The sequence below is a fragment of the Ipomoea nil genome, unplaced genomic scaffold, assembly GCF_001879475.1.
Source record: "Ipomoea nil cultivar Tokyo-kokei standard unplaced genomic scaffold, Asagao_1.1 scaffold3105, whole genome shotgun sequence".
NCBI classification, from domain to species: domain Eukaryota; kingdom Viridiplantae; phylum Streptophyta; class Magnoliopsida; order Solanales; family Convolvulaceae; genus Ipomoea; species Ipomoea nil.
In genome coordinates, this window is record NW_017619533.1 from 862,295 (window position 1) to 876,088 (window position 13,794).

The 13,794-nt window shown below is 45.9% G+C and overlaps 1 protein-coding gene across 1 annotated transcript; it reads left to right on the forward strand.

Moving 5' to 3' along the window:
* The first annotated feature begins 8,279 nt into the window (after positions 1 to 8,279).
* On the forward strand, positions 8,280 to 9,446 carry LOC109166766. Its single transcript, XM_019315655.1, has 3 exons — positions 8,280 to 8,496; positions 8,569 to 8,835; positions 8,956 to 9,446. The coding sequence occupies exons 1-3, from the start codon at positions 8,280 to 8,282 to the stop codon at positions 9,444 to 9,446; spliced, it is 975 nt and encodes a 324-aa protein (XP_019171200.1).
* Positions 9,447 to 13,794: the final 4,348 nt, after the last annotated feature.

Consider the following 13,794-nt stretch of genomic DNA (forward strand, 5'->3'; position numbering starts at 1 on the left):
TAATTGGCGTTTCCAGTCCCTTTTACAGGTGGTCCCCCACTTCTGTTACTCCTTCCCTTGGGTTTGTTCCTGAATTCCCCGTTGTAGAGGTTGGATTTGATAGACGTCGGCAGCACTGGTGTAGGTTTTGTTAGTGGTTCGGGGTTTGCTTAGATTAGGGTCTTCTGGGTTTCGTAGTTTGCGGTCCATCGCAGACTTCTTTATCTTGGTTTTCTTCCGCGGGGTTTGCGTGGTCCTCGTCTTCTGGGGTTTGGTTCCCTTCTTCGTGGTTGCTTTCGTTCCCGAGTTTTGGCCTGGGTGCGGCTCATGGGGACAAAATATCTTTCCGGGGGTGCCGTAGTTTCCTTGACGAGTGGTGCCCCCGTGTTGACCCGTGGTGGTGGTGCGTGGTCTTTGGGGTTGAGTGCACTGGAAGGCCTTGTGTCCTTCCTCTCCGCAGTTGAAGCAGCGCCAGGGATTGCCCATGCAGTTTTTACCTTTATGGCTTTTGTTGCATTCCGGGCAAGGGAAGCTCCTTGCGTTAGCTTCGTTGTTCCCTAGGGGTGACCTTTGGCTGGCTAGGTTACTCGGTCTTGTGTTGGTGTCGTTTCTCGTTCTTTTACAGGTGGTGCTCCACCTCCGGTGTTTCTCTTTCGTATCTGTTCCTAAACCCCACGTTGGAGTAGTTGGATTCGATAGAGATTTGCTGCACTGGAGTAAGCCTCGTTGAGGGTCCGAGGTCTGCTTACCACTAGTGCTTCTCGGGCTTCGAAGTTGAGGCCCGATACGAATCTTTCCATTTTGGTTATCTCGGTGGGAACTAGTTCTAGCGCGAAGCGTGCTAGTTCGAGGAATCGTTTATAGTACTCCGTGACGGTAGCTGTCCCTTGTTTCAAATGGGGGGGAACTCTTTGTATATGGATGCTTTTACGTGTGTTGGATAGAATCGTTCTCGTAGTCGTGTTTTGGGGCTTTCCCAGTCGAACCCTGGTTGTTGTTGGTAAGAGATCGGCTTCGTATCCGAAGTAGAATGAGGCTATCTCTACGCGACGTTCTTCTGGGCATTCCACTAACCCGAGGATTTTCTCTAAGGTTTGGATCCATTCTTCGAGGGATGTGGGGTCCTTGACTAACTTCTCGTTGGCGCCGTGCTGGTGGTTCTCTGGGCCAATATTTATTATAATGATGCGTTGATGTGTTGTACCCTTACCTTGGTGTGGTAAGCGAATGGGAGTTCTTTAAATTAGTGATGGATAAAGTGAGGGGAGGTTATGTGTAGGTTTCAGAATCTCACCGCGCGTCCTAAGATTCCTGAGTCCTATGTTCCTAAATACCTAGAGTTCAAGCCTAATGTCCTAAAGTCCGGTCTTAAGAGTTTTAGCCTAGGGTCAAACTTAGGCTCTGATACCAACTGTAACACCCCAGATTTTCAAGACATTTAAAACTTATAAAATAAAGGTGAAACCTCATTAAATCCCAAAACATAATACAAGAGTATAGGGTGCTATGCCACACCTGAGCTAGAGAACTCAGGTGCACAGGCTAACTAACTAATATCCTCAATAATGTAAAGGCATAAGCATGGCACGCAGTTGCCCGCCCGCTGCCGGAGATGTGTTTTCCGGCCGTGGGTAGGTGGCGGGTCCCCTACCTCCCACCTACCCCCCACTGACTCTTATCACACAATTTCGCCCCGGGAACCATTGTGGAACCCGAAACCATGCTTAGACACTTTACAACGCAATTAACGACAACACGTAGACAATTAACGGATCAAATACGAGAAACGAACGGCACATAACCTATCATGCTTTTCTAAACATAATCAACACCCAAACATGCGATTTCCCCACCCGATAAACCAAGAATAATATCATACGATACAACCTAGGGTTTTAGTCACTTTTATATCAACAAGAATACGGTTCGTCTTCTAATTGCAAGATTCGGTAAGAATAACACATAAGCATCAAGAACAACACACAACTATCAAGAACATCATATAATCATCAAGAACACCATAACTATCGAGAATCTCCCAATATCAAAATTACCAAGATCCCCCATGGGATCATCACATCAATCATCAATATCATCACAAATCCGCAACATACAATAATATGGGGAAACCCTAAGGGGGAATCATAACTATGAAAATAGGTTTTGTTGAGACATGGGTTACCTCTTAGCCTTAATTAATTCCTTGGCTATGAAGGGTCTTTCTTTAAGCTTTCTTGCTTTCTTGATTTCTTCTAAGGGGATTCTTAGAGCTCTTTTGGGTGGTGGGGCGTTAATCTTGTGGGAGCGGTTCTAGGTGCCTCTTAAGTCCCCTATTTATATATTTAGGAGTCCTGACTAGGAACTAATATTATAGGCTTGCTAATTCTATTCCTTTTGGGACTAAGGATTGGGTTCTATGGTCCATAGTGGACCATATTAATTAATTAAAGAGAATCCTAATCATACTCTGAATAGTAAAAGACCTACTTCCTTTATTCCTAATAGATAACTAGGTCTAGGATTCCTAATCAGAATCTGAATAGTAAAAGGTTTACTTTCTTTATTCCTAATAGGCTTAAGGCTCTAATTTAGGCAAGGGCCCACGGTTCATGGTGGGCCTTATTAATTAATTAAAGGGAAACCTAACCGAATTAAATCATATTTAATTATTATTAACGGGATTAATTAAATAATTAATCCGGGATTGAAGGCCGTAACACGGGGTGTTACAGTACCCAAGGTAATCCTCGTACCGCGGGCCTTGGGTACCGATTCATGCCTTTCGGTCATAATCTGACACACCTGTGGTGGTCAGTTTCAGGAGTTTGGCCAAGCGGCCTTCGGAGAGTACAATCTCTTTGCCACAGACCTTGGCGGTGATTTCCAACTTGTCACCCCGTTTGACGGCTACCAAGTGGCGATAGAATTCTTTCACCAACTCGGGGTACGTATCTCGTTTGATTGTGAGATAGGTATCCAAAAGACCTTGGAAATTAAACATATCGACCAATTCCAGAGAGAATTGGTCGGGTTCGAAGGCTTTACCTCCGATCACCATGTAGTCGGCGTCGTTCCATTCCGGGGTCCTCATCCCAACGGTCTTCTTTCGCATTGCGAGATTTCCCGATGTGGTGTTTTTCCAGCGAGGCTCCGGCGAACTCCGGCGAGGATTTTCTGCTGACGAGGAGGTGATGCGACTCGGTTTCGGACGGCGAGGGCGCGGCTGGCCTGGGCGGAGCAGGAGGCTGTGTCGATGCTGGGAACTGGCCGGGCGAGCGGCGGTGTCGCGTGGCAGTGGGCGAGTGATGGGCGGTCTTTTGGGCGTTGTTGGCAGCGGTTCTCGTCGTGGGTGGCTACCGGGCGGCAGAGGCAGGTTGCGTGGGCGGTTGATGGTGGTTTGCTTGGTGGTGGCTGTTGGTGGGATGGGTTATGCTGTGCTTGGGTGGTGCCGGCGGCGTGGTGAGAGAGAGGGAGGGAGAGAGAGAGTGAGAGGGAGGAGAAGGAAGAAGGGTTTTTGATTTGGGGATTTTGTGGGTTTTAGGGATTTAGAGGGGTTTAAGAAGGGAGTGTTCCCTTGAGGTTTCAAGAAACACTCATAGTTTAGTGATTAGGAACTTGGACTTATATGTAGAAGGTCTGGCGTTTAATCCCCATTGGTTACATTAATATTCTTTGTTGTGCATCCCTTGGATCTTTTCTTATCTTCCTTTTGACCCAAAGTGGTAAGAGGTTTGACCGGTTCTCCTTGTTGAACTTTTTTTTGCCCCCATTGTGTGTTGATCTTGCGACTCTTGGGTTCATGAGGGATGTTTTAGTCCCGCTTTTCATGCTAATTTAATTGACTTTGTCTCTTATTCATAATAATTTCTAAGTAACTAAACTAAACAAGTGGTTTTACTACGAGGGTGGTTTACAAGGGGGGGGGGGGGGTTCATTGATCATCCTAAGCAGAATTCTTCCCACTGGTTTTCTTCTGATTGATTTGCAAGGTCCTCGTCTCCTGGGGCCACGTTCTCTTCGTCGAAGTTTCCCTCGTTATGAAGATCGGCCTGAGTGCGGCTCGTGACGAATACTTTTCCGGGAGCACTGTAATTCCCTTGATTGTTTGCGCCCCCGTGTTGGCCCATGATTGTAGGGCGCGAGTTAGGGGGTTGAGTGCACTGGAAGGACTTGTGTCCTTCTCCCCCGCAATTGAAGCATCGGCAGGGGTTTCCCATGCAGTCCGTGCCTCTATGGTCTTTGTTGCATTTTCGGCAAAGGAAGGGCCTCGTATTAGTTTCGTTGTTTCTCGGGGGTGGCCCTTGGCCAGCTGGGTTACTTGGCCTTGTGTTCCTCCCGTGTTCCTTTTTACGAATCTGTTCCTGGACTCCACGTTGTAGTAGTTGGATTCGATAGAGGTTGGCGGCATTGGAGTAAGCTTCGTTGAGGGTTCGGGGTCCGCTTACGATTAGGGCTTTTCGGGCTTCGAAGTTGAGGCCCGACACAAACCTTTCTATCTTGGTCGTCTCTGTAGGGACCAATTTAGGTGCGAAACAGGCTAGTTCGAGGAATCGTTTGTGGTACTCCATGAGAGTGGGCATCCCTTGTTTTAAGTGGAGGAATTCCTCGTACATGGTTGCTCTTACGTGTGCAGGGTAGAACCGTTCTCGTAGTCGTGTCTTTAGACTTTCCCAGTTGAATCCTGGTTCTTGTCTGTAAGTGGGTCCCTCGTGAATCCACCAGAGGTCGGCCTCGTGTCCGAAGTAGAACGAGGCTAATTCTACGCGGCACTCTTCTGGGCATTCCACTAACCCGAGGATTTTGTCGAGGGTTCGAATCCATTCTTCGAGGATTACGGGGTCCTCTTCCCCCGAGAAGATGGGTGGCCGATGATTTGAGACTTGCCGAGCGACATCCGAGTTCCCGTTCGGCGGTGGTGGTGGTCGGTTGTTATTACGGAGAACTACGTCGCTCAGTGTCTGGGTGACCTGAATTAGTTGTTGTAGAGTCTGAGCCAGAGGATCGTGAGTGGTGGGTTCGGGGGTTCTTGATTGCCTTCTGTTTGGTGCCACGCCGATGGTCTACAGGGCCAATGTGTTGCACCCTTACCTTGATGCGATAAGCGTAGGGGAAGTTCTTTAAATTAAGTGTAGAATAGAGTGAGGGGGAAGTTATGTAGTGATAGGTGGGCTAACAATCTCACCGCGCGTCCAACGATTCCTGAATCCTATGTTCCTAAATACCGAGAGTTCAAGCTTAATGACCTAAAGTCTTGTCTTAAGAGTCTTATCCTAGGGTCAAAATTAGGCTCTAATACCAACTGTAACACCCCTAAAATTTAAAACTTTAAATGCTTATGAAAGGAAGGTAATTCTATTATTAAATCCCGAAACAGAGCATACTAAACATAAGAGTTTGGGGTGCTATGCCACATCTGAGCTGGAGAACTCAGATGCACAGGCTATACTAATTAAATATCCTCAAAGCAATGTCAATACATCACCATGACACGCAGGCCGAAAGGAAAACTATCTATCTAAGCATCGGTCCTCTAGCGCGCTCCGGAGCTACTCATCTGAACCTGAAAGCCAAATATATCTGTTCAGTGAATAATGCTGGTAACCCATTCCAACGCGTTAAAATACAATATAGGTATATATAGATATAGAAAACCATTTTGAAGCCGGAAGATATATACTAGGAGAATCTAGTTTTAAAAACTGAGAATAGACGCAAGAAGTAGAGACAAGCACATTCAACAGTATAATCATGCATATCAAGATACTAGCATATATCCTAAGGTCACAAGATTATTTCACATCATTCATATCGTTATTCCATCATTATCTCAACACATAAGCACACTTTGGTAGCGCCACAGGACCAATCGCATGCCCATACATGAGGGTCAGCGCATAAAGAGCTAACACGGCCTCGCAGCACCCTGCCTCGTATCACAACAAGAAGGGGTTGATCACAACCAACCGATGAACTGCAGCTCATCATAACATTTGATCGCAACCAAGCGGTGGACCGCAGCCCAAAAGTGTATTTCTGATCACAACCAGATTATGAACTGCAGCTCATGTAAAACGTTTGATCGCAATCAAACGGTGGACCATAGCCCTATTTAATATTTATATACCTGACCGATCGCAACTGGCCTGGTTAACAGTTGTTATGGTTCTAAACCCATCCAACTACCCGTATAGCCAATTTGATCGCAACCAAATTGGGGTATCATGCTCACATAACACATAGCAAGCACATGCAACCCACAGTAGCACATTGGGAAAGGGGAGAGAAAACGTATAATAAACTTATGCGTAGTCATCCACATACTAGGAATAATCGTAAGGGGTTCATACATCTTTCGCCTAGGTTAACGGGATACCAATTCAACTAGCATGCAATACATAAGACTCTTTTATCCTACGAATGGTACCCAAAACATCAAACTAGACTCAGACACGATAAACGGAGTCTGTTGGGACACCACGAGGGTCGGGGAAACATCAAACGGGGAAAACCATCTTCCCACTTTGGAATTTCCAGCGGGTTGCCGGCGGGTGGTCCTCCATCCGCCGGCTACCCGCCGGCGACGAGATGCTGGGCAGCGGGTGCCCGGCGGGGCAGCGGGTAGGTGGCAGGATCTTTTGTGGAACCCGAAACCATGTTTAGACACTTTTAAACGCAAACGACAACACCACGTAGTCAAATAACGGATCCAAACCAAGAATCACATTGAACACATCCTAACATGACTTCTCAACATAATCAATACCCAAACATGCGAATTCCCACCCAAATATACCTAGAATATCACAATCCGAAATTCACAATTCAACCTAGGGCTCTAATCATATTTAAATCACAAAATCATACCTTATATTTAGAATCAAGAACATCAAGATTTACCAAGAATCAACACACAATTATCAAGATCCTGTTATAATCATCAAGATTATCAAGAACTACACATAAGATCATCTCATCAACATCAAGATCATATCATAATCATCATAAAAGATTTATCAAGACACAAGCATAGAGAAGGAGCCAAAGAAGAAGATTATAGCAAGGAAAATAGGTTTTGTTGAGACATGGGTTACCTCTTAGCCTTAATTTAGAATCCTTGGCTATAAAGGTTTTTTAACTAAGATCTCCTCTTCTTGATTTCTCCTACGTTTGGTGATAGGGGAATTCTTGGGGAATTCTTGTGTAGTGGAATCTATTGTGGTGTGAATTCTAGGTGCCTCCTATGTCCTTATATATATCTAAGAGTCCTAATTAGGGTCTGAATGGTATGGGCTTACTAATTCTATTTCTTATAGGACTAAGGGTTTGGTTTAGGGATAAGGGTCCATGGTCTATGATCGACCCTTCCTAATTAATTAAGGGAATTTAATTCTCTTTTAAGGGTAAGTAATTAAATAATTAGTTTGGGTTAGAGACCATAACACGGGGTGTTACACTCACCCTTGGGATTATATCTCCCTTATGATCACCCTTAGACGCAAAAGAAATCCCAATTCAACTCTGCTCTCTGCGTCAAACATCTCCCAAATATCTCTGCCTAAGGTTTATCTCACTCTCTCTTAAAAATTTAGCAGACGTGGCCGATGCGGTGATGCACATAATAATCAAGTTGGGAAGGAAGAATCACTCACCAGAATGTGCTCTAAAGCATGTGAAGACGTTTCTCTAGCTAGCGCTGAAGAAGAAACTGAAGTTGGACCCTGTTTTTCTAGACAAAATCCTTGTCACAGTGATATCTGACTATCTGGAGTTCTATGAACACTGGTCAAATGAAGATATATACAATCTTTTGGTGATGGCTTCTGAAGCAGATGATGACATCAGTCCAGCCACCATTGATGTACCAGAGGATGGGATTCGAGCAGGGGCATTCCTCAAATACTTTGCACAGAGGGCTTTGGAGTGGGAAGAAATTTCTCGACGACGGGCAGATTCTCATCCTCTGTATCTTCAAGCAGCCCAGGAGGAAGCTCAGCGACGAAGAGAATCTCTGCAAAACATGTCAAACACTTCTGATACTCCTATTGAAATTTCCCCTGATAAGCCTACTGAGTCTTAATCTGTTGATGTTGAGTCTTATCTACCTACTGAGAAGTCTGATATTAATCTGGAATCTCTAGAGCTCTTATTGCCTGCTAAGTTTAATGTATCTGGTGTTCCGCCCCCGTTGTCTACTGTTGAAATATCTAAGTCTGCAAAACCTGTTGTTGTGCCTGAATCTGGTGACATTCTCCCAAAGTCTGATCATATTGATGAGTCAAGACTAGTTTTTTTAACCTCTGATGTTGATCGTATTGTTATTCCTGTTGACCCTGGATCCACAATACCTGATAAGCCCTCTGTTGAAAATTGTCCGATTGAAAAATCCACATAAGGAGTCTGTTGTTCCCCTCTCTGAACAGTCAGAAAGCCCTCATCCTTATGAGTCTGTTGATGGTGTTCCTGTTTATACATCTTCCAGTCTGGCTGAGAGCCTAGAACATATTCGCCACTTTGCGGGTTTACCTTCTGCTTCAGTACCTGAGCCCTACAAAATGATATGACCAAGGGATGATCCTTCTATTCCAACAGACAGTGATGATGAAAAAATTCTGGCTGAAGTATATGGTTCCAAGGCTCCATCCTCTTATCCAAATGAGTCTCTAGTGGCAGAGATAGCTCACCCAGATTCAACAACTTTCAAAATCAGAGAAGTCACCAAGCTTCTAACCTCTTCTACTGTCCATGGGTCTGAGACCAGCAATTCTGTGTCCCCAAGTCCTACAAAGAGCTCACCTGTCAAAGAAAGTCGGAAATCCAAGAGAAAGGGGGTTTCAGAGAATGTTGTTGTGGATACTAGTGATGAGCCTACAAAGTCTACCCAGCCAGAGAAGAAAAGATGATCGGCTGAATCTGGGAAAGTTGAAAGTGATCCACCAGTCAGACAAGTTTTCAAGAACCTGCGATCGTCTGTCAAAGGTAAAGCTCCTCCAGTTGTTCCATCAACAAAAAACAGAAAAATAAAAGCTGTTACAAAGCCAAGAAGAAGAAGTGTTACCCCTGGTGTACAGAATGCTCCTATTGAAGTTCCAGAGAGTCCTGATACTTCTGTTTATAAGCTACAATTTGTCTCTGATGCTGCCCAAGACAAATGGTCTACGATGGTGAAACGAGAGCTGATTGTACAGAGATCAGTTGATGAGAATCAGCTGAATTCAGTATGTGATGTATTGCCCCTTCTGCATGAGGTTGGTTTGCTAAAGACAGTGACATCTGTATGTGGCTATTCGAAGCTGCTCACTTATGAATTCTACTGCAACCTTAATGAAGAGATTAACGATCTGACTAGCAAGAGGTGTATGCAAATCTTCATTAGGGGTACTTGGTATGTGTTTGGGCCTGATGCAATCAACCAGTATTATGGATTGAAGACAGTTGACGAAGATGAAATTACTTCGACTGGGATCTAGTTGCTAAGACCCTCACTGGAGGACTGGTGTCTGAATGGCCAACTGGAGATAATGATACCTTGTCCAATTCATAATTCACCTCCAAGTTTGTTATCCTCCACCGGATTTCTTTGCACAACTGGTTGCCATTTCCACATTTTTATACAGTCAGTAAGCCTCTAGCTGCACTTCTGTATCGAGTTGGCACCAAGATGACCATTAATTTATGGAAATGGATCTTCTCTCATCTCCTCACCTTGATTTATCCAAGAGAGCAAAAGGTTAAGCTTCCTTATCCCAATCGTATTTTTGGTGTGCTAACATGTAACACCCAGATTTTCAAGATATTAAAAACCCATAAAATAAAGGTGAAATCTCATTAAATCCCAAAACATAATACAAGAGTACGGGGTGCTATGCCACTCCTGAGCTAGAGAACTCAGGTGCACAGGCTAACTAACTAATATCCTCGATAATGTAAACGCATAAACATGGCACGCAGGCCGAAAGGGAAGCTATCTACTTCTACGCTCCAAGTTCTAGCGCGCACCAGTGACCTACTCTTCTGTGCCTGAAAGCCAAATATATCTGTTCAGCGAGAGATGTTAGTAACCCACTCCAACGCGTTGAAATACAATACATATAGATATATATATAGATATACGAAAAGTCATTTTGAAGCATGATGATATACCTTAAGAGACTCTAGCTTTCAAATCAGGGGACCGACTCGACAAATAGGGGTACACACAATCTACAGTCATAATCGGCATATACGATTCTCACATAGGAAACAGTCATAGATAAGCACAACTAATAGTCACAATTAAGCATTACTAGCAAGAGCCCTATAACAGTCACAACATCAACCCTTCTTATCTCATCATATAGCACACTTTGTTGGCGCCACAGGACCAATCGCATGCCCATACATGAGGGTCAGCGCATATAGCTCTGACACGGCCCCGCAGCACCCTGCCCCGTCTCATACTACGGAGGGGTCGATCGCAACCGACCGATGAGCCGCAGCTCTATATAATATTTATATACCTGACCGGTCTTTACCAGCCTGGTTAACAGTTGGGATGGTTCTCAACCCATTCAACTGCCCGTATTGTGGACCTTTGTCCTATATAATATTTATATACCTGACCGGTCTCTACCAGCCTGGTTAACAGTTGGGATAGTTCTCAACCCATTCAACTGCCCGTATAGTGGACCTTAGTCCTATATAATATTTATATACCTGACCGGTCTCTACCAGCCTGGTTAACAGCCGGTATGGTTCTCAGCCCATCCGACTGCCCGTATAGCCCGATTGATCTCAACCAAGTCGGGGTAACATGCACACATAACATATAGCAAGCACATGCAGCCCATATTAGCACATTGGGAAGGGGGAGAAAACGTATAACAAAACCTATGCGTGATCCTTCACATTTTTAGAATAGTCCTAAGGGGTTCATACTTCTTTCACCAAGGTCAACGGGATACCAATTCAACTAGCATGCAATATATAAGACTCATACAACCTACGAACGGTACCCAAAAATCAAACTAGACATAGGCACGATAGACGGAGTCCGGTGGGACACCACGGGGGTCGGGGGAACATCAAACCGGGAAGCCGGGGTCCCGAAGGGTGGGAATTTCCAGCGGGTAGCCGGTGGGTGGGGGTTCACCCGCCGGCTGCCCGCCGGTGTTTACTGTTCCGGGCAGCGGGTACTCGGCGGGCAGCTGCCCGCCCGCCGGCTGCCCGCTGCCGGAACTCCTCTTTTGGCCGCGGGTAGGTGGCGGGTCCCCTACCCCCACCTACCCCCCACTGACTCTTTTCACCAAAAACGCCCCGGGAACCTTTGTGGAACCCGAAACCATGCTTAGACACTTTCAAACGCAATTGATAACACACGTAGACAATTAACGGATCAAAATCAAGAAACAAACGGCACATAACCTATCATGCTTTTCTAAACATAATGAACACCCAATCATGCGAAATCCCACCCAATATACCAAGAATAATACCATACGAATTCCACGATATAACCTAGGGTTCTAATTATTTTTAAATCAACAAGAACACAATTCATCTTCCAAAATCAAGATTCGGTAGGAATATCATATAACTATCAAGAACCTCATATAATCATTAAGATCATCAAGAACACCATGTGATTATCAAGAACGTCATATAATCATCAAGAACACCACAATTATCAAGAACCTTTCATCATCAAGATCACCCATGGAAATCATCCCACCAATCATCAATAATAATATCACAAATCATCAATACACAATAATATGGGGAAATCCTAAGAGGGGAATCATAACTAAGAAAATAGGTTTTGTTGAGACATGGGTTACCTCTTAGCCTTAATTAATTCCTTGGCTATGAAGGGTCTTTCTTTAAGCTTTCTTGCTTTCTTGATTTCTTCTAAGGGAATTCTTGGAGCTCTTTGGGGTGGTGGGACGTTATTGTGGTGGGGGGTTTCTAGGTGCCTCTTAAGTCCCCTATTTATATATTTAGGAGTCCTAATTAGGAACTAATATTATAGGCTTGCTAATTCTATTCCTTTTGGGACTAAGGGTTGGGTTTAGGGATAAGGGCCCGTGGACTATGGTGGGCATTTCCTAATTAATTATTGTGATTTAATTCTTTCTTTGGGTAATTGGCTAAATGATTTAATTGATTTTAGGGATCGTAACACGGGGTGTTACACTCTCCCCCCCTTACGAGGGGCTTCGTCCCCGAAGCCCGGTGTGTTAATCCACTCTTTCACCCCTAGGCTTCCCATATCTTGGCCTCCCAGTTAGGAATGTGGCCCCACGTTTTGCTTTAGCTGGGGTAGACTGGATTTCTGGTGGCGTTGTGATAGAAGGGTTTTAGGTCTACCTCGGTCTCCTGCTCCTGAGCTGGATGCCCCGCGAGTGCCCAAGGTGGCCTCGATGGCTACCACCCTCTGATCTAGTGCGCGTGTCGTACGGTTCAGGGATGAGAATCCTTCCTCCATGATTTGGCTTTGCCGGTTGAGCTGCGCGAGTATGCGTTCATTGATTGAGCCCTCGTTTTGCTCCCTTGGGTTCCCTCCCGATTGTGGTTGCACTGACGGGTTGGGTTCGTCATCCTCCTCCTGGTCCTCATTTCCCTCCAGAATTCCGCAATCCTACATTGCCCGTTTGAGCTTCTTCTTGGAGATTTCTAATTGGTCGACCAATTCTCTTCGTTCATCTTCGGGTTTTTGGCAAATTTCTTCGAGGGTGAGGTAATGTCCTCCCTCGGTGTAGTAGATGTCGTTGCGGCGTAGGTTCTGGGCGTTAAAGACCATGCCATTTGCGGTCTTGACCTCGATGTGGCTTAGGTCCACCCCCTTTTTCTCCATGATCCAACTTAGGATCATCCCGTAGGGTAGGCTAAGCCGGTTGTTTGTCTTGCAAAACTCCATGTGTTTTAGCATGAGTGCCGGCAGGTTGAACTTGATTTTATGTTTCAGGAGATAGGCAAAAGTGCACTCTAAGCTCCCCACGTCCTTGCTCTTGTTATTGGTGGGCAAGAGGCTATCGGTCACAATCATAACCAATATCTTTTGCTCCGTCGATAGCCACTTTCGGTTCGGTCGCGTAGCCGAGGTGAACCCGTCCTCTCTCCCGAGTAGGTACCCGAGATAGTCCTTGTACCCCATGTTTTGGGTATTTATCCACCCCTTTCGGTCGTAGTTAGACACACCCGTGGTGGTCAATTTCAAGAGCTTGGCCAGTCGGCCTTCGGAAAGCACAATTTCCTTGCCGCGGACTTTGGTGGTAATTTCTAGTTTGTCACCCCGTTTGGTGGCTATAAGATGTTGATAAAATTCTTTCACCAATTCGGGGTACGTGTCCCCCTTGATGGTGAGGTATGTATCTAGGAGACCTTGGTGTTTAAGCATATCAACCAATTCCGGAGAAAATTGGTCGAGTTCAAGGGCTTTCCCTCCGATTACGGTGTAATCGGCGTTGTTCCATTCCGGTGTGCGGGTTCCAAGGGGCTTTTTCGGCATTGCGGAGCTTTTCTTGGTGGCGAGGTTTTCCGGCAAGAATTCTCCGGTGGCTTTTCCGGCGAGACGGTGACGGGGCTCCGGCGTGCTTTCCGGCGAGCTCCTTGGTGGTGTGGTCTCCGTTTGCGAGGGAGGTGGCGGTGAGGCGGTTTCGGTGTTGGCGCAACGAGGGGAGGGCGTCGTGGTGGTGTTGGGCAACGGGGGCAGCGGGTGGTAGCTGGGTGGCGGCTGGGTGTCCTCCGGGCGAAGTGGCGGGGCGTTGGTGCGGCGGCACGGTGCTGGCGGGAGGTGGTCTGACAGCGGCGGCTTTCGGCTGGCAGCGACGTCGGGTGGCT